Source organism: Pongo abelii, chromosome 9 (genome assembly GCF_028885655.2).
Source record: "Pongo abelii isolate AG06213 chromosome 9, NHGRI_mPonAbe1-v2.0_pri, whole genome shotgun sequence".
In the NCBI taxonomy this organism is placed as follows: Eukaryota; Metazoa; Chordata; class Mammalia; order Primates; family Hominidae; genus Pongo; species Pongo abelii.
Genome location: NC_071994.2, coordinates 13,655,745 through 13,683,504, shown reverse-complemented (window position 1 = coordinate 13,683,504; position 27,760 = coordinate 13,655,745). Strand labels below are relative to the sequence as shown.

Below are 27,760 nucleotides of genomic sequence, written 5' to 3'. Positions count from 1 at the left end.
ATCATCCAGTGCCCGGCAAAGTGTATTTCATTCATATAATGATCTTATGAGGCAGAAGGAAATTAATCAGATGGTAAGTCATGTGTCCAAGGGCATTCAGCTTAGAAATGGAACTGGGATTTGAACCTAGAGTAACCATAAAATCCTTCCTTTTCTACACCACCATGGTACCTCCTAGATGAAGCTGAATTTTGCCTCTAAGCTACCAGTCCTCACAATTTAGTTTACAAGTCATCTGGGGCATAAAAACCAGACTCCTAGACCTTATGTAGAGATTGCTACAGCACAGGAACAGGTGTCTTAGCAAGCATGACGTACAACTAAGATATGGGTTACCATGGAACCCAGTTTGAAAGTAATAGTTTACATTCTGAGGTATTCCAACTATTTGTCTTCCTCCTTTAAGTTTCACATCTTGATAGACCCTCTACAGAATTTCTCTTCTCCTAAAGCTTGTTTTTACACTGATCTTGCCATTCCTGGTACCATACACATTATCATCTGGTCTGTGGTTCGCTTTTTTTTTTTTTTATCACTGAACCCTCCTTCACCTGGCTTTTTAAAGCCAAAAGCTTTTCTGGAGCCCCAAGATCACCCACACTATGTACTTCCTCATATTTAGGTAGTTTACAAAACATTCACATTTGTTATCTCTGATTCTTAAAACATCCCTGTGTAGAAGGCACAACAGCTATTATTTTCATTTTGTAAGTGGAAAAGACCAAGGTTACACTGCTTGTCCATATTTAGATAAACAGGTGGTGAACTAGGCACTACCAGTCAGATCTTCTAACTCCTATCAAAGGATTCTTCCCTTCCTGAACTTGACACTGGAATTTAACTGTACAAGGTAGAACATTTGCTCTGCAAATAAGTCTTAGGAATCTTGAAGGGTAAAGGATGACTTGGAAGTTTTCTTTAACCAGCTGTTTAGATGGCCAAGGAAAAAAGCTAAACCTTAAGGGATGCCTCCAAAGGTTTGCATTAGAGGTCTCTTAGGAGGCTTTCCACAGTCAACTAAAGCCATGTATCACTGCCTGACATGCAATCCTAGCCACCATCATTCGAGTGTCTACATCAGCCCATGCCCACGCCCCAGACACCTCAACAAATCTATTCAATGCAGAATCCATAAAACAGCTCACACCCCATTTATTATTTAAAAATATTTTGTTACAAAAGGAAAAAAATACAATGCAGTATAAAAGATTGACAGCGTCATCAAGTTTATTACACAATTTTCAACCTATCAGAAAGACAAACAAATCACCGACAACAGGGGGACGGGACCTTGGCCTTTTTGAGGGATGGGTGTTTTTTTTCCTTTTGCTATCAGGAAATAAAACTAAAAATGGTGTCATTGAGTAAAAACAAAACAAATGGGGAGAAAAAAATTCTCCGGGTAAACGGCATTTCTGGTATTCTATATATATTTTTCCTTAAACTGTCACCTTTTCTCTACATTTTAAAAGACACCCGGAGTTGCTCTCAATAAGCACATCACTTAACACTTGGCCAGTTGGGTGGGGTGCCATGTTCTGAAGTGGAGGTGGGAATGGGGTTGGGGGACAGGGGAAAAAAAGCTCCAACCTGTAGCCTCTGTCCCAAGGGAATGTGCCTCTCCAATCCTGCGGGGGGACTCCCTCAGTGACTGAGGGCTATATGAGAAACGTGCTGGGAACAGAGGAAGGGTTTAGTCCAATTCAGTCTCTCTCCTCTGACCCAGAAGGGTCTCTAGTGACCCTATGTCTCACATGCCAAGTCTCATCTCACATGCCACGTCTCATGTTAGATGTCAGATGCCCTGTAGATGCATGCAGAAGTAGCATCACCCCATGGGTACCGCAGGACCTCACTGCTGCCTCCTCCTTCAGCAGCAACCACATTACAATTTGGATGTTATGGAAAAGCAATTCCATTAGCCTGTAGAGAAAATGGCCCCCAGAATGCTGGTCCTTAGAACTCTGAGCTGAGTTCATTCAAGTCGGGCTCTGTTTCTTCTGGCTCCTCATCTGAGGCAGGAAGTATCTCCAGGCAGAGTGAGAGGAGCTATTAAGTCAACAGTCAAAAGGTGAAAAGACACCAAATTTCTGACTTTACCTGCCTACTAGTGCCAGGTTATCCCACAATAAGTAAAAGTATGTACCTGGGTGATGCAAGCCCATGCTTACATCAAACCTGAAAAAAAAAAAAAAGCCTATGGAAGTAGGCCATATCCTGCCCAACTTGCTTCTTCCCCCATTCCTCCTGGTTACTTCACAAGGGTTCTTCATTGCTGAGGTCCCAATGTCCCCATCTCCCAATGGGCAGTACCTTCCTCTAAAACAAGGAAGTAGCCTTCTGGGGGAAGGGCTCCATGTGTTAAATGGAAAAGCCCCAGGGAAAGGGAACAACTAAGAGCTGGTTATTGCAAGAGGTACCCAAGCACTAAGCAGCAGAGGGTGGTAATTGGCTCTGCCAGGCTTCCCAGCAGCAAGCAACCTCATAGGCCTTCTCTGCTTAGGAGGGGCAAGTCCACTGAGAAGGCTGGGCAGCGCAGAGTTGAAAGAGTTCAGCCCTCTGGGAGGTCAAAGAAATAAACCGTCAATACGTGAGAGGGAAAGCAGGAACAGAAGTAGCTTTTCATAAGGTAATTTCTGTTCTCATGGTCCCTCCTCAAAGGGCTGGAAAGGTAAAGGAGTTAAACAAAGAAGTGGTATGTTAGCAAGGGATTTGGACCCTCTTGGCCCCATTAAATCTAGTGCTGAGGGCAGGACCCTGGGCATATTTTGGCACACCCAGTCACTCTCTTAGATCCTGCATGGAGGATCTATTTTCTTTGGGAAGGAAGTCTTCCCATCAACCTCACCATTGAACTGCTCCCGGAGAATCAGAAACTCATACGTTTTCTTGGACAAAGCACCATTCTCTATGGAGACCAGGGGCCTGGACATGTTCTTTTCTTCCTGTCTGCCACCCCTCCCAATCACACGAAGTCTTTAGGTTCTTTCCCCTGGCAAACAGGAGGTGTGGGATTGGGAGGGCTGCCAAGCAGTCTTCAATCCTGTGGGGCAGAGGGTATTCCCTGGGTGTCTGGAGGGAGTTAGGGGTTTGGAGGAAAGGGAAGGGGGTGGGGCGGCCTCCGTCCTTTAGTCCTGATCAAGGTGAGGAGATGCAAGTCCATTAAAAAAACATTTGCTTCCAACCAGACTCCTGCAATGAGAACATCAGAAGAGAAGAAAGAAAACACAAGTTAGAGGTTACTTTCTGAATGACCAGGGCTTATATAAAACACACATATTCTAGCGCTACAACATAAGAAGTAGGGAATGCAGACAGAGAATGCAAGTCTGGGAAAACAAAGCAGGATTGTCTGACACTAGAAGTGGTGAGGAATGGCTGGAGGAGAAGCTACAGTGAGTAGAGAGAAAAAAAGCAGTGACATCCACTATAAAGATTCGGTGAAAAAACAGAACAAAATGAGGTCTCTGAACGTTTGACTGAAAAGGAGACTTTGGCTGCAAAAGTATGGAAACTGTGACACATTTCAAGAAAAGTTGCTAAAAGGGAATAAGGTAAGTTTAAATATGGGTTCAGAAGTCTATTCTGTGCAAGTCATAGCTTACCTTAAGGGGAAGGGGGAAAAATCTGGAAATGGGAGGTTTAGTGGTAAGAAAACAGGTATGTACACAACCAAATCCATTAATCCCCAAACACCCAAGAGGCCCTAGCAGGCAGGATGCACATACACAGGAAACTCTTAAATCCTTTTTTTTTCTTTTTAAAGGAGTCTTGGCTAAAAGTGCCTTTATGAGTATGTGTGTACACAAACACAGCCCCAGAGGTTTTCCAAGATGTACTAAAACTCGAGATTTTAAGTCTTTCCTCACATGACAGCCATAGGTGAGGAACCAGGAAACATACTAACACTAAGCAGGAGGCACGTGGCCAGGCCAGAACAGAAAGCAGAGCATGAAAGAAACCCAAATACAGTTAAGAAGTTTTACCCAAAAGGGTCTATTAAGCCACCTGTCACATGGCCACCAAACAAAGTTCCTAGTATACTCAGCCCCTGTTCCAATGCTGCAAAATCCATCTGCGGGTGGTGGTATGGTCAGTCTGAGCATATTAAACAGAACTAATAGCCAAAGGGAAAATGAGGAATTAGAATTTCTCCTAATGCCCAAACCGGCAACACAGCCTACACACAAATGTTTACCTTTTATATAACTACTTCTGTAAAGTGGCCTTATAAAACCTAGAGGAGACATCTACATCCTCCCTGATCCTTCTACACACCGAAATGACACTATTTTCAGCTTGGGTCCTCAGAATCTATATGGCCTAAACCTTCCTGGCTTGTCTAAACACCTATGCAGGCTGTTACTTGTCCCATTTTCTCTAAGGGAAAACTGAAGCCCTCAGTGCACTCAATTTCATACCATTAGGGCTTCTGAATCTTTGAATTCGATCCAAATTGAAGAGAAAGCTCAGTTTTCAATGGATAACAAGGACAGGAATGATGTGAGAATGACTATATTTCAAGTAGGATAATGTCCTAAAATAATGAGACAACTGACGTAGTTGAGAACTACTAAGAAGTTGAAGACCCAGATTGCAGAGGATAACTTGTACACCAAGAGAAGCAAGCCACAGCACTGAATTCTTAAATCTCCATGGCTACATTTTGGTGCCAATGTTGGAATGCAGGCAGAAATCAGAGATTCCTTCAGTGGGCCAATTAGCCTTCAGGCCCCAGAACTGGGTCCTACACTGAGAAAAGATGGACAAAGAAGGCTACTGTTCTACTGCTGCCTCTGGACAAAATGTACCTTTCACTCTCAGGGAACACCTGTCATCATAGAATATAAATATGATTCATTTCTAACTAAAAGGTTGTTATAAATGAGGACCATGTACCATCTTCCCAACATGAAACTTCCTAAGCCATAATTTGGTCACTACAGATGGAATTAAGAGTCCTTAGGGTGAGAATGTAAGAAATTGACATTCTTGGGGTGCCTGATTCAGTTCTTTCAGACTGTATTATTCAGGCGCAATAACCACTATATCAAATGGGTGACCAGGAAAAGTGGGGAAGTAGAAAACCTGCCTCAGAGTTAATTTTTCCCATCTTGTCATGGGCCTACACAAGTCAAATGACTGTTTTCTAGGTAATATTGTTTCAGCATTTTCAAAGTTACCAAAAGAGAGTTATCCTCATAATGGGAGAAATAGTCTCATCTTATTTTTATTACTATTATTTTTTGAGACAGGGTCTTGCTCTATTGCCCAGGCTGGAGTGCAGTGGCACAAACATGGCTCACTGCAGCCTCTATCTCCCGGGCTCAAGCGATCCTCCCACCTAAGTGCCCCCAAGTAGCTGAGACTCCTCCCGCCTCAGCACCCTCAAGTAGCTGGGACTACAGGAGCACACCACCATGCCCAGCTAGTTTTGTATCTCTGGTAGAGACGAGTGTTTTGCCATGTTCCTCAGGCTGGTCCCTAAGCTCAAGCGATCTGCCCCTCTCGGCCTCCCAAAGTGTTGAAGTTACAGGCATGAGCCACTGTGCCTGGCCCCATTTTATAAGTGGAAGAAATAATGCAAAGTGACAGCTAAAGACTAAGGTTGAGATGTTCAATTCTCAAACTACTGCTGGATCAGCAGATCTCACTGGTAATTTCCCTGTTAAAAGGCTGTCAGGAGCAAAGCCATCAGGAATGGTGACATGCAGTTATGTTCTAACTACTAAACTGAATGCAGCCCCAAAGACGACAGTGCATGCTCTGCACAGGTCAATCATCACCTTCCTGGTCACTCTTATCCCAGTCAACTCCAAAAGACATACACTGTAGCCTGCATGTGCTTTTCAACCCACAAGTAACACTAGCAACTGTGCAGACTCAAACAAGAAAAGGGAGTTAGGACTGGACCAAGACCAACTCTAATGCCTGCCCTCATGCCCACCTGAGACTGAATTAGGCCAAAGTTGTTTGTGGTCTCCATCTACAATAGTGTCTGCTTTTCCAGAGGATACATAGGCATCTCCCCAAACTCAACCTGTTGCAAAATCTAGAAAGAAGTACCTAGAACCCACAGCCTAACTGTTGATTCTACATGGGTTACCCTAGATTTCAATGATGTTAAGCACTCTAGGATTTTGTGGAATAAATGAGTGGCTAACAACAGAGAACAGAGACAAAAAATATTAGTAATTTTTCATCTTTCCACTTACTTGTTTGGGAGAAGATAAAAACAATTCCTGGCTATAAATCTTTTTAAGCTAATGGCCAAAGAACAAGACAGAGGGCAGTAGCCAAACCTAAAAGGAGTATTTTGGTTTTTAGTAGGTTGTCACTAGGCAAAATACTGCTAATTTTCCAACTATTTACATTCCAGCTATTGCTCATGAACTATAGGGGCTCACAGGTGGTGAGAGTTTCTTTGTCTTTCTTCATCCAGATATCACCATCCCAAAGACACCAAACAGAACTACTATTCTTTTCCCTCACCTTCCTTTTCAGTTACCATTACTTTAGATCAAGCAGGCAAATGATGAAGGACATCTTTTTTTTTGAGACAGAGTCTCACTCTGTCGCCCAGGCTGGAGTACAGTGGCACGATCTCGGCTCACTGCAAGCTCTGCCTCCTGGGTTCATGCTATTCTCCTGCCTCAGCCTCCTGAGTAGCTGGGACTATAGGCGCCCACCACCACGCCCGGCTAATTTTTTTGTGTGTATTTTTAGTAGAGATGGGGTTTCACCGTGTTAGCCAGGATGGTCTCGGTCGGGATAGAGACGGGGTTTCACCATGTTAGCCAGGAAGGTCTCAATCTCCTGACCTCGTGATCCACCCACCTTGGCCTCCCAAAGTGCTGGGATTACAGGTGTGAGCCACTGCGCCCGGCCAAGGACATCTTCCTAATGTACTTGATGTGAGACAGAAAAATGGGAAGTCCTAGAGACTTATAAATCTGCAACCACAAAATTAAGACAGGACCCTGAAGTTACCTGGGTCACGCAGTAGCCTCCAAGAACTACAGACAGACCCCTAGCCACTCTGGCCTATTTTAAAGATTTCCATAGAAGCAGAGTCAACACCTGCTCCTATATGCTTATATACTAGAAACAATCTTTCCAGAAGTTTTCTTTCAGTTGGGATTGCTAAGCTGGTAGGATGCAACCTAAAGGCACAGCACCCCCTCTGACTCCCTACCAATATGGAGCCTGTCTAAGAATGAAAGCAACAGAGAAAAGCAGAGCTGAGAGATGCAGATAAAGTCTGGATGACACAGCCAGAGCCCCTGGATCCAACCAATCTTAACTGAACTTCTCCATACTTAACAGTTTTTCTCCCAACCTTCCTGCTTTCATTTTGCTTCAAAAGAAAATTATAGCCAGTTGCAGTGGCTTCATGCCCATAATCCCACAGCACATTGGGAGGCTGAGGCAGGGGGATCACTTGAGGCCAGGAGTTCAAGACCAGCCTGGGCAACAAAGCAAGCCTCTACAAAAAATTTAAAAATTAGCCCTCAGGAGGCTGAGGGAGGAAGATCACCTGAGCCCAGGAGGTCGATGTTACAGAGCCATGATGGTGCCTCATGACGGTGCACTCCAGCCTGGGTGACAGAGTGAGACACTGTGTCTATTAAAAAAAACCAAAAAAACCAAAAAAAAAAAACAAAAAACAGCCGGGTGCGGTGGCTCACGCCTGTAATCTCAGCATTTTGGGAGGCCGAGTCGGGTGGATCACGAGGTCAGGAGTTCAAGGCCAGCCTGGCCAAGATGGTGAAACCCTGTCTCTACTGAAAATACAATTAGCTGGGCGTGGTGGTGGGCGCTTGTAATCCCAGCTACTTGGGAGGCTGAGGCAGAGAACTGCTTGAACCCGGGAGGCGGAGTTTGCAGTGAGCCGAGATTGCGCCACTGCACTCCAGCCTGGGCAAGAGTGAGACTGTCTCAAAACAGAACAAAACAAAAAACACAACAACAAAATAAACAACCTTGTCACTAAGTCTTTTCCAAAAGAGTTAGTTGAAGTTAATTATCCACCACAAAGCCTCTAAACCTGTTAAAGATCATTTTTCAGATCAGCTTTCTCCTCTCTGACTAAAGCATATTAGTTTTCAAAATCTTTTAAATAAACTAATTTTTTCTTTTAAGAGATGGGGTCTTGGCCGGGCGTGGTGGCTCACGCCTGTAATCCTAGCACTTTGGGAGGCCAAGGTGGGCTGATCACGAAGTCAGGAGTTCAAGGCCAACCTGGCCAGTATGGTGAAGCCCCGCCTCTACTAAAAATAGAAAAATAAGCGGGCGTGGTGACACACACCTATAGCCCCAAATGCTGGGGAGGCTGAGGCAGAATAGCTTGAACCCAGGAAGTGGAGGTTGCAGTGAGCCGAGATCATGCCACTACACTTCAGCGTGGGCAGCAAAGTGAGGCTCTGTCTCAAAAAAAAAAAAAAAAGAGAGGGTCTCACCATGTTGCTCAGGCTGCTCTCAAACTCCTGCTTAAGTGATCCTCTAGCCTCTGCCTCCCAAATTACTGAAGTGCTGGGATTACAGGCATGAGGCACCCACCCGCCCCTCCTCCCTACCTTTTTTCAGACAAGGTCTCACTGTCCCTCAGGCCAGAGTGCAGTGGTGCAATCACAGATCACTGCAGCCTCGAGCTCCTAGGCTCGAGCAACCCTCCCACCTCCACCTCCTAAGTAGCTGGGACCACCACACTTGGCTAATTTTTGTATTTTTTGTAGAGACAGGGTCTCCCTATGTTGCCCAGGCTGGTCTCGAACTCTTGGCTCAAACAATCCTCTCGTCTTGGCCTCCCAAAGTGCTAGGATCATAGGTGTGAGCCATTGCACCAAGCCTAATTCTTAAAATCATTAATGTTGCACCTTGAAAACTAAGTAGGCAATGGCCTTACTATTCTTAGTCAATTTTCCTCATTTTTTAAATTGAAAGTTCATAATGATAACAATGGCTATTAATTATTGAGAACTTACTATGTGACAGGTACCATGAGTGCCAAATGGTCTACATGGACTCTCTCACTAAAACTTAGCTAGTCACTGGGACAGCTGCTTGTATTATCTTCATTTACAAATGAAGAAACTGTGGAACAGAAAGTAATATGGCCAATTATTAGTGGAGAAACTGGGATTCAAATTGGTACCTGAACGCAGACACCATACTCTCACTCAGATACCAGGTTAAGGCAGTCAAGAAACAAGCAGAAACAGCTGAACCTCAGGATAAGACTCCCCATAAATGTGCAGAAAATCTGCCCTGAAATTCCAGTTATGTAAATCAGAAGTTCCCCCTACCCTTGCTGCATTTACTTTTGCTTTCAAGAGAGAGAACTTTTCACTATAAATCTTTTTTTAATAAAAAATCCCCCAGCAGCCAGGAACGGGGCTTCTCCCCACCTTTCTCAGTGGTGCCGGTCCCGTTCTCTATCCCGGTGTCTCTCATGCTCCCGGTTCCTTTCTTGGAAATAATCATCATGCCGATCTTCATTATGAAGCAGATCCCGGTGCCTCCTGCTGCTCTCCCGGGACCGGCTAGGTGACCTTTCCCGGGACCGATGTCTTTTCCTATTAGAAAGATCCTTCAGCCTCACTCAGAAGGCCTACCACTTTCTTTCCAAGAATGTGGTGTTTTGGTGTCTTCCGATATTTGCCTAAACTATTCCTCTATTACTCTATCATGGGCCTGCTGTCTGAGGATTTTAGCTCTTTGAGGACTACTCTTTTTTGGGAAGATGATTAACAGGTAAATTTATCTGTTGAGAACTAATTTATCAGGTGCAGTGCTAATAATTTTGTATGGATTATCTGACCTAATCTTTACAACAGGTCTGTAAGATAAATACTATCATTGTCCCTTTTTTAGAAAATGAGAAAAATAAGGCTTGGAAAGTTGACTAACTTCCATACACAAGAAGGTCACACAGATAGCAGCAGAACTGGGATTCCAATCCAAGCTTGTAGGGCTCCAAAGCCCATGTTCTTAAAAATACCTGTCTGTATTTTTTCCTACATGAGCCCACTGCCTCACCCACCAGATGCCAGATGTTACAACACTTATTAATGAAAGCATCTGATTAGTTTCTTCCCCAAAAAGACATGAAGGCTAAGGTCCAGACTTTCAGCCAGGTCTTTCCCAGATTCCCTGGGCTCCATTTGTCCCCACTCCCTATCCCTGGAAGAGTGCTGCTTGGGGCTGGTAGGTGAGGACGCAATCACCAACTCACCTGGAAGAGCTCCCACTGGCACCCACACTGTAGGACTTGGCTTCGATGCCATGAAGACAGTCCTTAAGAGAGGAGATGAGGACACGGCAACGCTCATCATTGGCAACCCGGGACTGTTTGATAACCGCAATGGCTGTGAGCAGCGTCTCAATTGCGTCACTGTAATCCCCTGATAAAGGATGAAGGAGAAAGGCCAAGGGTGAGGAGAGATGGTAAACTAACTGGACCAAAAGGAGAACTCAGGCAGACACAAACCAAGAGTAGCTAGCTGTCCCAAACAACCGCAGTAAAAGAGACAAGGCAGATGTTGCAAGTGTAAAACTGGATGACACCTATATTCCAGCGGTTTAGAATCTGACAGATGTTGTCAGATGAACAAACTGACACATTGTTATCCAGGGGCTATTTGACATCTATTAAAATAAACAATGTGCATATTTTTTGAGCCAGCAATTCTATTAAAAATTTTCTACTTCTGTTCACAAGTGTGTATGTTTAACAGTGTTTTAGTGTTGTTGCTTTTTTCTTTTTTTTTTTTTTTTGAGACAGAGTCTCACTCTGCTGCCCAGGCTGGAGTGCAGTGGCCGCGATCTCGGCTCACTGCAAGCTCCGCCTCCCAGGTTCACGCCATCCTCCTGCCTCAGCCTCCTGAGTAGCTGGGACTACAGGCGCCCGCCACCATGCCCAGCTAATGTTTTGTATTATTAGTAGAGACGGGGTTTCACCGTGTTAGCCAGGATGGTCTCGATCTCCTGACCTTGTGATCCGCCCGCCTTGGCCTCCCAAAGTGCTGGGATTACAGGCATGAGCCACCGCGCCCGGCCAGTGTTGTTTGCTATATTATCTTCAATAGGGTCTGGCTATATAAAGGAACGTTGGTTCTACAGAATATTACATAGTTGTTAAAAAGCAAGAGGTAAACCTGTATGTAAACAAAGTAATCCATGTAAAGCCCTTAGCACAGTGCCAGGCACACAGTAAGGATCAATAAATGTTATATTATATGTTGATATAATAGGTGTCCAGAATACACTAATTGAAACAAGCAAGTTTCAAAACCATATCCTGTTTTTGTAAAAACAATAAAAATTATATAAATTGTCATATGCACAGAAAAAATTCTGGAGGAATATAAACTATAAAAGGTGGTCTTATTGGTGGTCCTTGTATAGAGGACTATTTTGTTTTTGAGACGGGTCTTGTTTTATCATCCAGGCTAAGTGCAGTGGTATGATCATAGCTCACTGCATCCTTGAACTCCTGGGCTCAAGCCATCCTCCTGCATGCCACTTCACCTGGCTTATTTTTCAAAAATTTTTTGTAGAGATGGAGTCCACTATGTTGACTAGGCTGGTCTTGAATTCCTGGCCTCAAGTGATCCTCCTGCCTGGGCCTCCTAAAGTGCTGGGATTATAGGTATGAGCTACTGTACCTCATGAGACTTTCTAAACAATGTGTATTTCTACAAATTTTTAACCTACCATCAGATGTATGTGTGTGTATATATGTTATTTACATAAAACATGTATGCGTAGTATATGTATACATTAAAAAAATTATGGCTGGATGCAGTGGCTCACACTTGTAATCCCAGCACTTTGGGAGGCCGAGGTGGGCGGATCACTTGAGGCCAGAGTTCGAGACCAGCCTGGTCAACATGGTGAAACCCGGTCTCTACTAAAAATACAAAAACTAGCCAGGCAGTGTGGCATGCACCTGTAATGCCAATTATTTGGGGGGGCTGAGGCAGAAGAATTGCTTAAATCTGGGAGGGAGAGGTTGCAGTGAGTCGGGATCACACCACTGCACTACTCCAGCTTGGGCAATAGAACCAGACTTCGTCTCAAAAAAAAAAAAAAAAAAAAGTGCTGGGATTACAGGCATGAGCCACTTCACCTGGCCTAAAAAAGATTAATTTAGACGTCAAGGTAGATTTTTCTGGTGGGAAAAAAATGAAGGGAACATATGTACTTTCTGTCTTTAACCTTCTCTGTGGATTCAAGTTTGGCAAGATGATGCAAAGATGAAAACTGAGGGAAAGCAGATGATAATATTTAGGGCTAACTTATTTCTTAGGAGATCTGATAATCTACAGACATTTACATGCATGTAGGAAACTCACAGGAAGGAAGTGAATATGGCTAATGTCATGATGTAAAAACCGGACCAGAACTCTGAAACTTCCTGTAGCCTCTTCTTTTAGAAACCAAAAATCTTATGCTCAGGGCTTTCAGAATCATGGCTGCTGGTTCTACCCACTTAATAATGAGAGCAGAGCAAAAGTTAGCTGTAAGGGTATAACATGCCTTAAGATGACATCTACAGACTTGCCTCTTTTTAGGATAGGCTACCTACCAGCTCTGCTTAGACTCCCAAATGTAATCAGACTTCATAGCAAACCATTATCTAGGCTGGACGTGGTGGCTCACACCTGTAATCCCAGCACTTTGGGAGGCCGAGGCAGGTGGATCACTTGAGGTCAGGAGTTCAAGACCATCCTGGCCAATATGGTGAAACCCTGTCTCTACAAAAAAATACAAAAATTAGCTGGGCATGGTGGCAAGTGCCTGTAATCCCAGCTACTCGGGAGGCTGAGGCAGGAGAATCGCCTGAACCCAGGAGGCGGAGAGTGTAGTGAGCCAAGATTGCACCACTGCACTCCAGCCTGGGTGACAGGGCAAGACTCCCTCTCAAAACAAACAAACAAAAAAACACATTATCCAGTCAAAACATCATTCCTAAAGAAAACCCAGGGTCTGTATCTGGCATTGGGTCTACTACACAGACACTAGATCTAAAGATCAACCACTGAGATGGAGATTTCCACAAGGCAGGAATTTCATTCTACAGCAAACACCACATCGAGATGGTATTAATTATTTATATTCTAGGCATTAAGTTGGTTTTCATGAGGGCAGGCCTAGATACAGGCTAAGTAATACTGCCGGAGCTTCCCCAAGGCCAAGAAATCAGGTTACATATTGCTCTTCAAAGTGTGCCGCTCTTGCTATCTACAGTACTCCAACTTTATCTTGTTGAACTTTTGCCAGTAGAAATGACAAAATCAGGAAAAAAAAGTAAAGGTTAAGGATAAGGCAGCAAAGGTAAGCACCAAGTTACCTGCACTGGCTCCAGATACCGCTTTGGAAATGGCACTGCTGGAAATTGCTCTGTTTCGCTTCATGATATCTTCAAATTCGGCTTCACTCACTGTAGAGGGTGGAGGGCCCGAATCTCGGCTGTACAGAGAAAATACCATCCCTGATTGCTCACACCCCTTATTATTTTTACTGTACTCTACAATACTTTTGTAATTTTGGCATAACACACGACAATGCTAGACATCTGTAGCATTCATAACACCTGCTCCCACATTTAATTTAATTAAGCACCTTAAAAAGGGGTATAAAGGACATGGTACTACTTCCCAGGAGTCAATGCTATGATAACAGAATGTCCATAAGGGAAAGAACAAGGATTCAGTGCTCACTTTCTCAGGGAAAATAAAATGCTTAATACACTTATTTACCCTGGCTCAAATCTGAAAGGAACAAGATAGTCCTTACCTGCCATGGTGGTTATAGGGGGCAGAGGCCTTCATGTAAGTATCTGGTGGAGGCCCCACTGTAGCGTTTGGTGGGGGGAAGAAGGCTGGATTGAGGTGAAGGGCAGGTGGGATGGCCCCAGGGGGAGGTACAGCAAGATGAGGAGGTAATCGAGGAGGTGGGGGCATGAGATGCTGGTAGTGGATACCAGGAGGAGGAGGAGGGACCCCAAAGCTTGAGGAGAGAGGTGGTGGGGGTGGAATTGGTGGTGGGGGCAGACCCATCAGGGGAAGGGCCGAAGGAGGACGATTGAAGTAGGGCAGCACACTGGGGGGCTTATCCACACGAGCAGATGAGGGTACAAGGTTCTCAGAGGGTGTGGCCCGTCCATCAGCAGAATCACTAGAATCTCGGGAATGGGCCCGTGGAGGTATTCCTATGAAGCAAAACAGAACTGACGTTACTGCCCAGGCTTTACACAAACCCACAGGACCAGTTCATCCTTCAGGAGTTATCAGACACCCTACAAAGAAAGGTGACTAAAGTGGCTGAGAAGGTAAAATCATCTACTGCCTTTTTTTTTTTTGGCTTCAGAGGTCAGAAGCAACTCAGTGAAGACATTAAATCCAAAAAACAATATCGTCCTAAATCCTTTCGAAGAATGTTTTCCATCCAGAACTCCAGAAGTGCTTCAGAACAGATTTAATTTATCCTTATATATATCTTCTATTTTTAAATGTAGAAGGATCCTGATAGCCCACGAGAAAATGACAGTGTTCACTGATGTTCAGGTGAATTTCAGTTGACTTGAAACCCCACATCTCCTGAAGAGTTCAGGACCTCTCTCCTTAAACTAATGCTAGTTAACCTCTTCCTGTTGCACACTTAAAATGTTCTCTTTGCCACAGGGTGTTGGCTAGGGAATTTAAGGGAAGAGAGGGAGTGGCAGGAACTGCATGGCACTTCTATTTACATACCAAAACTAGTAATCAGGGTGAGAAAGAGACACACATGAAGACTAGACAACTGGAGGTTAAGTGAAAGGTAAGAAAAATTGGGGGATACGCCAATAAAAGATCCGTCCACAGCACAAGCAGATAGCACACAGCTGACAGTAAGGATGCTTAGCAAAAGCTTGCTACAAAACACGTCTCAAATCTGGGGAACTCCCGCTACATTTCAATGGCCAAAATCCTCTACCCCTCAGGGCAGCCTAACAGGAACACCATCACCACGTGCTAGTATGGTGCTGTGCACAACAGGAGCTCAGAACATGTTTTAAACAGCTGGAAGCATGGATTCTGACATTGTCAAGTCACTTGGTTAAACTTGCTCCTTCTCTCCAGTTTAACAGTCTAAGCCTGTTTATTGTGGAATCCAATAGAAGAACAAGATCACATGGCTTTGGGGGGTCTTGGAGATAGAAAGATGCCACTGGCAGCAACTGTGGAGGAAAGAGTGCTCCTTAAACTAGAATACGATAGTTAATCCCAGTGCCTGAGTAAAGCCTAAGGTGGAATCAATTATGTTGACAACCACCTAGATTTCTCTCTTACAGAACAGTGCCAGTGCTGTCTTGTTCTTCATGTCTCAAACACATGGCAGCTGGCTCTTTCCTAGCGTTCTCTCAAACGGAAGAACAAAAAGGTATAAGGCAAGTGTCACCTGACAGCTAACCACTTTCCCAGCTACTACTGTTGTCACATCTGCAACGGTTCTGTTTTGTATCTATGGCTACAAGTCCCAAAAGAGGCAACCATTTTTATGCAGAGGAAGTCCACCAGCTTTACTTAGTGAATTAACAGAGCCCAGGTCCATCAGCATGACAGAGCAGAAAAACGGCACTCAGTTACACAATCTTTTCAGCAAAGAAAAGTAACATGAAAAGTAGCTGAGCAGAAGTAGAATGTTACTCCCAATACAGCTGTAAAATTACATACCTAAGGAAAGTCAGGGGTGAATTACAGAAAGACTCTAAAACAGAGGGGACTTGAAAATACAACTTGTCAAGGAAGAAGAGTGTGTCCTTTCTAACATGGAACAGTAAGAGTTCACACCAAATCTATCTAGGCTGTCAATCTAGTTAAAAGAACAGCTGTTCCTATGCAAGAACAAAGTGGTCCTATTTCTACCTGGAGGATACACCCAATCAATACAAGGCACTATTTTGAGAGCTGGACCTAAGCAGTGACAGAACATCAGTGATGAAACTTTGCTGTTCCTCCCACTGTAGCAAAAGAAAATAAGGGTGGTTGGCTGTCTCAGGGAAGGCCTTGCAGGGTGGCTGCACTTTATGAGGTCAGGAAAATCCAAGGTCTAGTCCTCAGGTTTCTCAGGTTCAGAAACTTGCTTCAACTGGGGTGACTAGGCCCTAGGAGACTGATTCATGCTAACCAAACTCACAAGAGACTGATTCATAAACCATAACACCAATTTATTAATTTACAATGAGAAATATAATTGCCAAGCAGACCAGAATACTTGTGTCGGCTGGTCAGCGCATTCTCTTCCCAGTAGGAGACCCTAATTGGGAAACCAAATTAGCATCAGAAAGTGGCTTAGTGAGTACAGTCAGAATAAAGAGAGTAAGATGAACATTAGGGAAACTGTCCTCAAACTAAGGTAGTTCTGAGGTAACTTTCTTTTTTCTTTTTTTTTTGAGACGGAGTCTCACTGTCACCCAGGCTGGAAGGCAGTGGTACAATCTCAGGTCACTGCAACCTCCACCTCCTGGATTCAAGAGATTCACCTGCCTCAGCCTCCCGAGTAGCTGAGATTATAGGCATGTGCCACCATAACCGGTTAAGTTTTGTATTTTTGGTAAAGACAGGGTTTTGCCATGTTGCCCAGGCTGGTCTCGAACTCCTGACCTCACGTATCTGCCCGCCTCGGCCTTCCAAAGCACTGGGATTACAGGTGTGAGCCACCATGCCCAGCCCCTAACTTTTTTATTTTCCCCCCGAGATGGAGTCTTGCTCTGTCGCCCAGGCTGGAGTGCAGTGGTCTGATCTCAGCTCACTGCAACCTCCGTCTCCTGGGGTCAAGCAATTCTCCTGCCTCAGTCTCCCGTGTAGCTGGGATTACAGGCACATGTCACCCACACCCGGCTAATTTTTGTATTCTTAGTAGAGATGGGGTTTCACCATGTTGGCCAGACTGGTCTCAAACTCTTGACCTCGTGATCCACCCACCTCGGCCTCTCAAAGTGCTGGGATTATAGGCGTAAGCCACCGCGCCCTGCCTGTAACTTTCTTTACTAACGGGATATACCTGCCAAGCAGACTAAAACATTTGGTAATCAAAAGAGCACCCTCTCCCCTGGACAATGCTGGAGAAATATTGTTCAAGTCTTATTCTCCAACACTCCTCTTGGTTGATTCCTTACAGTATCCTTCCAATCAACGTTTATGAAAAGATTATAGGCACCTTTTAGTTACATTTTAGGGTGGCTGTTTCTTGATAATTTAGAGAGGCATGTCTTAAAAATTAAGCCCATTCATCTAATGCCAAGTTTTAGATAGAAACACAGAATTTAGAGGTGATGGAACTTTAAACATCATGTCACTAGTCCAGATAGGGAAACAGGCCCTAAGCAGTAAAGTGACTTGGCCAAGGTCACACGAGGCAGTGGCAGAACCAAACTACAACCTGAACCTACTTGGCTCCCAGCACAATGCTCTTTCTTCTATATAGACCTATTCTGAGGACTACTTGTCGACCATGACACCACTCACAACCACCACCACCCTCCCCCAAACTCATCCACACTGTAGGCTGTGCCTACACCATAGAAAACAAACCCACAAACATCCCCCCCTTCATACAGATGGTCTCCACGTACCCCCTCTTGGGACTCGGACACACTCACGTTTCCGAGCCTGTGCCTCAAACTGTGACAGGTTCTGCCGGGTGGCCGGCCTCACGTCCACTTTTTCTCCATTAAGAACTTTCCCTGGTAGGAGTTCCAACAATTTGTGGACAGAGTTTTCAGAGGCTACCACCACCTCAGCATACCTTAGGAAAGAAAAATTAAAAATGAATGAAATCTGCAGACAACCAAGAGAAGAAAAAAGAAATTCTCTTCCACTTTTAGTAAAAATTGATAAAGCAAAGGACATCTTGCTAAACTAAACATACACACAGCACTACTAACAACAAAGAGACACCCTAATTCTTTATTTTTTTGGAATTAAAAATCAGTATTCTTCGCCCCTTAACAGATGGATGTTCTACTACACTGCAGCTAGGTCCCTTTCTAAGGCAGTTTGCCGAAACCAACGCAGTAAGCTGGGCCAGGGGTGGGAGGGATTAAAATCCAGGGCCAAAATATACTGCAGATCTGTTATCCCAATGGTTACAAATTAAAAGGGGCTTCTCAAATCCAGACCTCACCCTTTGGACTGGCCATTTGCTCGATTCTCTGCAAATTTCAACTCCACCACATCATAGACTCCTATAGAGCGAATAACCTGGATCAGCTGCTGGTCTGTGGTCCACTGGGGCCGGCAAGATGGAAAAGGAAGAGATGTCAAGAGCTACACCCCCGCCCGCCAATGTCCCAAACCCAGGATTCTAGTCACAACTAAGTCCCCCCCAGAGGAAACTCAAAAGCCTGGCAATATTTCAATTAGTGCAGACTTTTCTTATTCTCCGCACCCATACAGAATTCCAAACCCACTCACCCCCAATCTCTATCTTTAGAGATTACGAAGATTAAAATTTATTGTAACTTTGACTGCCATTTGGGCTGGCTGGTCATCAGTTCAAACATTGACAGCTAGCAATTTTTTAATTATTGATCTGACAGGCTAGAGTTGACCATTGCCAGAACTTCCCTCACAGTAAATATATTTCCTAATTTGGAAAAACCACCCCCACCACCAGCCCCAAAACATCACAAAATAACTTGCAGAACAACAGTCACCACCTACCCCAAGTATACTAGAGTTATCAAGGTGTTTAATCCCCATCACCCACCATTATCACAGGACCATCTAATGACCACCAAGAGTTCAAGGTGTTCACTCTGATATCTCGTCCCACAGATGACCCTGCTAGACATAAAGCCCCAGGGTCAGGGGCAGTAACAAGATGGCAGAAAAAGCAACTACCCACTTAATCATTGCTTTCTTCGGCACCAGTACGTCCTCAGGATAGTTCTCTTTCAGAGATCAATCCAACCTGATCCCAGGAAAAAGAAATCCAACCCCATCAGAGCACAAAACAGTGCAACAGTGGTTTCTGAAAATGCCATCACCTCCCAGTGCTCTCCCTCCAGCCCACCCATAAGCATTTTTGGTTACCCACACTCACCCAGGAGAAGCTGCCCACATAGACGGCAGCTCGTCTATTACGCAGGCCACTGTAGGTATACAGAATTGCAGGGGTCTTGTTGTTGGGCTTGGGAGATGGCTCCTGGCGAACAGGAGGAGGTGGCTCAGTGCTGCTGCTTCTGTCATCTGAGGGCTGTGAGGTGGCTGTCAGCACATCATCATACAGGTCAATCTGATCTGTATTGTTGAACTCTGGGTCCTAAGAGATGAGGGGTTGGCAAAGGTAGGTCTGCAAACTTCATTTTGTTCATTCTATTTCACTCTAGTTTATTAGAATCCAGTTAAATACTTGGTAAAACATGTACAAAACTTCCTTGTCCTACCCTAGGAAACAAAGTAAGAAAAACCTCCTTTTGAAACTGTATCACTTAATTATGCTTATGTACATTTTTTTCCCCTCAAGATTCTGTTAATAGTCTGTAAAATTTCTGGCTTTAGCCAACGGCAAGAATCAAAAAGCACTGGGTGATTAAGCAAGCAAAGAAAGAATGCATAATGAGATGCATGGGCTGCTATTATCAATAAGGTCAGCTTCTAAAGACCACATCTAAGATAAGCTAACGAAAACTTATTTTCAATATCTTATGCTATTTCCAAAATCAAGTGTTACATAAAATTCACTTGTCTATTTAATAATAAATTTATTTAGAAACAGAATGCAGAGGAAAAGCATGAAAGTGGGTACAAAAATGCAAAAAAGATTGGGAGTTACTGATTTAAATCCCTTGATTGGTACAAATGATTTAGGAAAGCTCTAAACTCACTGTACACAATCCCATCTTTCCATCAGAGAAAATAAAAAATAAATAAAAGGGAAGGGAATAACAACAGGGGTTTTCCTCTACTAAGTTCTATTTCTTAAGTGACATACAGACCCAATGCATTACCATGACATGTATCTAGGAGACTTTTTTTTTTTTTTTTTGAGACAGGGTCTCACGTTGTCACCCAGGCTGGAGGGCAGTGGTGCAATTACAAATCACTGCAGCCTCAACCTCCTGGGTTCAAGTGATCCTCCCACTTCAGCCTCCCAAGTAACTGGGGACTACAGACATGCACAACCATGCCCAGCTAATTTTCAAATTTTTTTGTAAAGACAGGGTTTCACCATGTTGCCCAGCCTAGTCTGGAACTCCTGGACTCAAGTGATCTACTGGCCTCAGCCTCCCAAAGTGCTGGGATTACAGGGGTGACTGCCATGCCCAGCCAATATTCAATGATATACAAAAAACAGTTAAAGTCCTCTAAAATATAAGGGCTAGAAAACAGGACAAGAACATAAACTGTATCACAGCAAGCATTTACAATATGAACATGTATTATGGAAAATGTGCAAAATACATATTCTGCCTATGTGATATCTTACTTACTATATACCAAAACCCCTAAAACTACAACTACTACTGCTACGATATAGGACCTTAATGTTTAGGATTTTACAGGCTGGGTGCAGTGGCTCACGCCTTGTATCCCAGCACTTTAGGATGCAGAGACAGGCAAACTGCTTGAGCCCAAGAGTTTCAGACCAGCCTGGGCAACATGGTGAAACCCTATCTTTACAATAAATACAAAAATTAGTTGGGCATGGTGGCACACACCTATAGTCCCAGCTACTCGGGAGGCAGAAGGATCACTTGAGCCCAGGAGGTTGAGGTTGCAGTGAGCCACGAGTGGACCACTGCCTTCCGGCCTGGGCAACAGAGTGAGATCCCGTATCAAAAAAAAAAAAAAAAAAAAAAAAAAAAGTGTTCAGGATTCTACAATGTAATTATCTCAGAGAAATTTTTTTTTTTTTTTTTTTGAGACATAGTCTTGCTCCATTGCCCAGGCTGGAGTGCAGTGGCGCCATCTCAGCTCACTGCAACCTCTGCCTCTTGGGTTCAAGTGATTCTCTTGCCTCAGCCTCCTGAGTAGCTGGGATTACAGGCACACACCACCATGCCCAGCTAATTTTTGTATTTTTAGTAGAGATGGGGTTTCACCATGTTGGTCAGGCTGGTCTCAAACCCTTGATCTCGTGATCTGCCCACCTCAGCCTCCCAAAGTGCTAGGATTACAGGCGTGAGCCACCATGCCTAGCCTCAGAGAAATCTTTTTAAGGATTAGACAAGCATTTTATTTTTATTACAAGAATTAGACAAAACATTCAAACAATGCTAAAGATAATGCTGCCAAAATGACAGAGACAGCAAGTAGTTCAGTGTTTTAAGGATGCTACGGCAGTTTCATATTGCTATTCTTTTAAAAAAGGGAATAAAGGAGGCACCTAAGTTGGGAAACTTGTCTAGTACCCTGAAGAAACAGTTTCTCCAAGGCAACTAAAGACATGTGGCTCCCTTAACTTTCTCCCCCCAATATCACGGCAAGAACTGCTAATTCTGAAGTGATCTGAAGAAGACTCACTAAAAAATTTACTCTTAGACCAGTCCTTGTATTATAAGAACCTTTGGAAACAATCTTTCAGTTTTTCAGTTTATCTGAAGTACAGTGGAAGAAAATGCACACTAAGAGAATAATCTTGGGTTGTTCTGATAGAGAAGGGGGAAGGATTCTACTTCCTAAAGCATATAAATAATTTCAAATATTAAAACACTCTAAGAAACCCACCAGGAGGGCTTAACCCTTGTAAAAACGTTAGAAAAAGTATAGCAAGAGAGAGTAAACTTTTAGGGGGCAACTTAACAACAAGAAATTAGTGAGGCAAATAAGCACAGGAAGCTTGTTCCATGTAGTCAAACCCATAAAAAAGAATTGTGCATAAAAAGGGTCAGCATGTAAAGAATGAGGAGAGAAGCTAACACTGTAGAGGACAGGGTGGATAATAAAGTAAGGTAAGGTCAGCTAGGGCTAATGAGTGGGAAAACATTTTGTGTGTAAATAATCACCATAAAATATTTCATAGCTCTTACGTCTCAAACTATCCCAACTTTAGACAAATCACTCTTCTATTCATGTACCAGGTATGGTGAGTTGCTCCTGTGGTTCAAGGTAGAGAAAGGATTTATATACATCACTTGATCTTATCCAATGCTCAAATCCTTAGAAAGCACTACTTCACACCAAGATTCTTCTTTTTTTCTGAGATAGAGTCTCACTTTGTCACCCAGGTTGAAGTGCAGTGGTGTGATCTTGGCTCACTGCAACCTCCGCCTCCTGGGTTCAAGTGATTCTCCTGCCTCAGCCTCCCAAGTAGCTGGAATTACAGGTGTGCACCACCACACCCAGCTAATTTTTGTATTTTTAGTAGAGACGGGGTTTCACCATGTTGGCCAGGCTGGTCTCTAACTCCGGACCTCAGGTGATCCTCCCACCTCAGCCTCTCAAAGTGCTGGGATTACAGGCGTAAGCCACTGCACCCAGCCTTCTTTTTTTTTTACATCAAGGATTTTCAAATGATACTTAAACGGAATAAGGAAACACATCATCTTGGATAATCGAATGGAACCAAACTGAGATTCCCTTCCATGCAGTATCTGTAATTCAGGTATATGTGTCTAAAATTTGTAATGTAAAAATTATCACTGAAAATTGAGTAGTGGACTAACATGCAGATTTGGACAGCTCAGAGACCAAATGCATCACCAGGAAACCCTTCGTACTATATGCTTAGGCAACCAATCCACTGTTTTAAGATCCCTTAAAGAATAGGATAGACTAGATCTTGGAGAATCTTGGTATGGCTACCACTTTTAGAAACAAAAGGACTGAATGAATACAAAATTATCACAAGATTTAAATGGTCTCTCTGGGCCACAGAGCCTCAGTTCAAATAAGCTGGTGGGAACTGCACAGGGCAAGTCTGTTGAGGGTTCTGCTGAAGAAACAAGGTATCAAATTGTTTGGATTTTAATCCCCCAGCATCACAATTCATTTTACTTGTTCAGCTAGTAAAACAGAAACACAGTTAAGGGCCAGAGATTTTTCTCAGGGGATTTATGCAGTGATAGATGAAAGTAAAATCAAATTCTACAAATTAAGTGAAAAGTACATTTTACATGCACTGATGTTCAAAGTTTCATTCCAGGGAAATTAAACATGAAACATATATTTAATATTGAATGACTATCTCAAAGAATTTTGTGTTTAATAGCACAGAAAGAACTGTGACTGTCTCATGAAACTTCCTGCTTCTCTGTAAACAAAAGAGAACATGTGTGATTTTCAATTTAAATAAGATCTTCTCCACTTGTCTGCTCAATGTTCCTAACCTCCACCCTCTTCTTCCTCATATCCCACTGAGGGAAGTAACTAGCCTAGGATTTATTTTTCTCAGAGCAACCAACTTTATACCATTGTTTCTTTTAATTGTAACCAGGGCTTAATCAAAAATTTTGGCTTTATAATGACCATTTCCACAGTTCCCACTTCACACCCTCTTTGTCCTTCACTGTACATTGTCGTTGTTCACCACCCCTACCCACCAGGAGTGGAATCTGTTTTGAGTACAGGGACCTACTTTTTTTTCCTTTTACCTCACTAGTCCTGGCACAGTGCTTAGCAAACACAAGTAGCTCAATAAATAAATACTTATTGATGGACGTAAGGAAGAGAACTGGACACACTGTGCAAAGCCTGCCTCAGTATGAGAAGCCAAAACTCCCAGCAGAGCAACTGATCTCAGTCACCTTTCCAGAGTTCTCCCTGGCCCAAGACAGCCAGTGTGAATCCCAGGACTCCCTATGTTACAGGAATAAAGTAGCTCTGGCAAAAACAGGCTTTTGTAGCAAATGCTCTAAGAGATCAGGGAATAAGCACCATAGGGTTCCATCTAGGAAAAATATTAATTTTCCTTGAGGAGCAAAGTGCACATGAAGGGCTTCCTGTGCATGGGCCAGCTTGGGGCGAAATCAGTAACATTCTTAAAACATTCTAAAACACAATTTGTACTGGGTGCCTTCAGACCAAGCCAGCTTCTAACAATTCTAGCCAAAGTTGTTTTTTCTTCGTTTTTTTTTAAAATAATTTCTGTAGCTTCCAGATGACACTAACACTAACTTTGTCAAAAATAACTAATTTGCATGTGTGTGTGGGGGAAGCACTCATCCCCTCACCTTCCACAAAACATAAGATATTCAAAATTCACACTTTCTTCAGCTTGCCTAGTGTCAAATATTGCCTGTTGGATATATGTATGTATTAAAGTCCACATACTACTGTTGAGGCCAATAACTTCTACTCTAACAAAGCAGTGACCACTGGACAATGAGTTCTGCCTATTTCTCAAAGTGAAATGGATGGCACCATTATCAATCCACAGATAAGAAATTAGAAGGGGAAAAGCTTTTCAGAGAAGGTGGCTGGGTATGGTGGCTCACGCCTGTAATCCCAGCACTTTGGGAGGCCGAGGAGGGCAGATCACAAGGTCAAGAGATTGAGACCATCCTGGCCAACATGGTGAAACCCCGTCTCTAGTAAAAATACAAAAATTAGCTGGGCATGGCAGTGCGCGCGCCTGTAGTCCCAGCTACTCGGGAGGCTGAGGCAGGAGAATCATTTGAACCCGGGAAATGGAGGCTGCAGTGAGCCAAGATGGTGCCACTGCACTCCAGCCTGCTGACAAAGAGAGACTCTGTCTCAAAAAAAAAAAAAAAAGAGAAGAACTAAGGAGCGCTCTTGTTATCTCGGTGGGGGAAAAACATAATCTGCAAAAAGTCTGAACTGGGCAGAGTGGCTCACACCTGTAATCCCAACAGTTTGGGAGGCTGAAGTGGAAGAATCACTTGAGCTCAGGAGTTGAGAGACCAGCCTAGGCAACACAGCAAGACTGTGTGTGTGTTTTTTTTTTTTTTTTAAGGTAGTAAAAGTCTGATTCAAATGAATATGGAAAACTCAGGAAAACAATGATTTTGTAACTAAATTAACATCTAGAACTTTTCTCTTTTATCCATAATTATTGGACTTATTTAAAACTAAAAAATTTTTTCGCCATGCACGGTGGCTCACGCCTGTAATCCCAGCACTTTGGGAGGCTAAGGCAGGCGGATCACAAGGTCAGGTGTTCAAGACCAACCTGACCAACATGGCGAAACTCCGTCTCTACTAAAATTAGCCGGACGTGGTGACCCACGTCCTGAGTAGTCCCAGCTACTCAGGAGGCTGAGGCAGGAGAATCACTTTAACCCGGGAGGCAGAGGTTGCAGTGAGCCGAGATCGCGCCACTGCACTCCAGCCTGGGTGACAGAGAGAGACTCCGTTTCAAGAAAAAAAAAAAAAAAAGAAAATTCATCTATTTAAGACAATCAGCAGTTATATTTAAAGGACCACAGTTAACCAGAGCAAACCGGAGCAGAGACAAGAAACCTGCCATTAAAAAATATAATTGGTGAAGCTGTATAATGGGTACAAGGTCATTACATTATTCTACTTTTGTGTATGGTTTATAATTTCCATGTTACAAAACCATAATGCATCAAAAAATAGATTTTAATGTAAACTTACGCCAAGTGAAAAATAAATGGCATGTATCCGCCTCTTCTGTTGTCTCATATCAAAGTCAGGGTCCAACCAGGGAACTTTCCCTTTCTAACCCATTCAATACATGCTATTACCAGGTCCTTATGTTTACCCACTGGAAGATGCAAATGGGAAGAGCCAGCTTACTTACATAGAATGGTGCTGAAAATAACCCAGGCAAGATATTAGTACGTTTTCAATAGAAATTTTGGAACATTCTTGAGAATTGACCTCAAGACTGAAAAACTGAACTGCATGGAAGATTATTTCTTTGAGAGAATTTGGTTTCTTGTGTTTTTAAGAGTCAGGGTCTTGTTCTGTTGCCCAGGATAGAGTGCAGCGGCCCAATCATGGCTCACTGCAGCCTTGAATTCCTGGGCTCAGGGAGTACCTCTTGCCTCACTCTCCAGAGTAGACGGGACTACAGGCACAAGCCACCACATCTGGTTGTTTTTTTTTTGTTTTTTGTTTTTTTACATTTTTGTAGAGACTGGGTCTTGGTATGTTGCCCTAGCTGGTACTGAACTCCTGGTCTTAAGTAATCTTCCCATCTCAGGCTCCGGAGCAGCTGAGATTACAGTCAAGAGCCACCTTGCCCAGCTCTAGATAAATTTCTGTATAATGTTCCCTGGTACAATAAAAACAAATCCAACTGAGGTTATGTGCATGGGTCTATTATCTGTTTTCTAAGTGGTTTGTCTAACGTCTTTACTCTTTTATTCCCTCTAGAAAGACTAGTTAATCAATACAATTTATTATACCAAAATGCCTGTGGACTTCTCATGACTGGAGTCAACCTACTTATAAAAGTAAAACTTAATTGGAATGGAGTTGAAACTAAATGTTAAAGTTATCTTTTCTACTTTGCTTCTGGACTGTCACGATGGAGGGGACTACGCTTCTCCAGCTGCAGAATGTAAAGGAACCGGTATCAACACTGTCCTCATGAATACCGTAGCAAATGTACTTTTGATTTTTAAGTGTGGTTAGTCTGACATCCAACTTTGGCTTCCTGGGGAGTAAATTCCACAGGTTGATTCACCATTCTATTACACCTGCTTTTTATTTGCTCTTAAATCAAAGCCTTTAAAATTAAGCCTGGAGCTTCAAATTAACATAAAGAGGAATGGAGTATAGTCTTTAAAGTTTCTGCAGGAGAAAAATTTTAGACCGGATAGACGCGTGTTCAAAGCCTAGGACTGGTACAACTTGAAATCACTGTCAGTTTGCTGAAAATGATTCCTCAGATGATCAAGGAAAATGCCAAAGCTCCTGATGACCCCTCACCTGGTTGAACTCCTCGTCAGCATATATATCAATCAAGTCCACTCCTTCTGACATGGCTCCGGAAGGAAGATCGCGAGTCCGGAGGATGGACAAAGTAAGGAAGATGCCACTGCGGGATTCGGAAAAATGCAAGAATTAGAATGCACGAGGGTCCTGGGCTGGGAGGAGGATAATGGTTGCTAACCTCCCATCTCCAGAGACGCAGCATCCTGGCGGCCCCAGCTCGGCCCCACCCGCTCCGCCCCGCCCCCGGCCTCGCACCGCCCCCCGCTCTCCCAGGCCGCCGGGGGTCGCTGCCCATCACCCTCTGGCCCGACCGGGGTAGCGCCGCGTCGGCGCCGCAGCTACCTATGGCGCGACGGAAAAGTCCCACCCTCGGCTCCTGGGGGCCCTACAACGGCGTTGCGAAGAATGACCGCGGCGAAGCCCGCAGCCCCTATCCGCCGCACCTGCCTGGCCCCCAAGGCGGCTCCGGCCAGGGGCCCCAGGTGTCAAGCAGCTCCAGCCGCCTCTGCCCCCCACCCAGGCCTACTCTTCGCCCCCAGCTAGGCCCGCCCCGCTCCCTCCCCACAAACCCGGCCCGGCGCGCTCTGCCTCCTCCCTCAAAAGGCCCGCGCCTCCCTCCGCCCGCAGACTCCGGCCGTCCCATCTCAACCGACCCCCTCCCCGCCTCAGTGCCGGCCCGGACCCCTCTTCCGGCCCAACCTGCCCCCGGCCGCGCGCCCCCGTTACCGGGAATATGGCGGCAGCGGCGGCGAGTCCGGACTAGGCCCGAAGCGCGCGAACCGCTCTCCGCCCCAGGTCCCGCCCCCCCGCCGCCGGCGTCACACGCACCGCCACTTCCGGCATACGCAGGGACGCACCTTCCGTCTCAGGTCCTCCGTGGCTGCCGTAGTCGGCTGGCCGGG

The 27,760-nt window shown here is 44.2% G+C and overlaps 1 protein-coding gene across 12 annotated transcripts; it reads right to left on the bottom strand.

Annotated features, from left to right (window-relative positions):
• Positions 1-1,128: 1,128 nt before the first annotated feature.
• Positions 1,129-27,668, bottom strand: CPSF7 (cleavage and polyadenylation specific factor 7). 12 transcript variants are annotated; one of them, XM_063728407.1, is made up of 11 exons: positions 27,585-27,668; positions 26,853-26,961; positions 19,093-19,311; positions 18,172-18,275; positions 17,621-17,793; positions 14,060-14,215; positions 13,801-13,858; positions 13,355-13,473; positions 10,235-10,403; positions 9,408-9,575; positions 1,129-3,192 (listed from the first exon to the last, which is right to left on the bottom strand). In XM_063728407.1, exons 2-10 carry the CDS (start codon positions 26,904-26,906, stop codon positions 9,413-9,415), a joined length of 1,215 nt encoding a protein of 404 aa, XP_063584477.1. In that variant the 5' UTR covers positions 26,907-26,961; positions 27,585-27,668; the 3' UTR covers positions 1,129-3,192; positions 9,408-9,412. The 12 variants fall into 12 exon arrangements, with proteins under 12 accessions (XP_063584477.1, XP_063584478.1, XP_054380248.1 ...); XM_063728408.1 differs by having other exon boundaries at positions 17,648-17,793; XM_054524273.2 differs by lacking the exon at positions 27,585-27,668 and adding an exon at positions 27,512-27,566.
• Between the last annotated feature and the right edge of the window lie 92 nt (positions 27,669-27,760).

Excerpts from the sequence above, each read along its gene's own strand:
- CPSF7 (XM_009246269.4), bottom strand. The coding sequence starts at position 26,906 with ATGTCAGAAGGAGTGGACTTGATTGATATATATGCTGACGAGGAGTTC. Across the intron at positions 14,216-17,620 it reads TGTCCGAGTCCCAAGAGGGG|GAATACCTCCACGGGCCCAT; the intron begins GTACGTGGAGAC and ends TTTGCTTCATAG. Across the intron at positions 10,404-13,354 it reads GGTATCTGGAGCCAGTGCAG|GGGATTACAGTGACGCAATT; the intron begins GTAACTTGGTGC and ends ATCCTTTATCAG.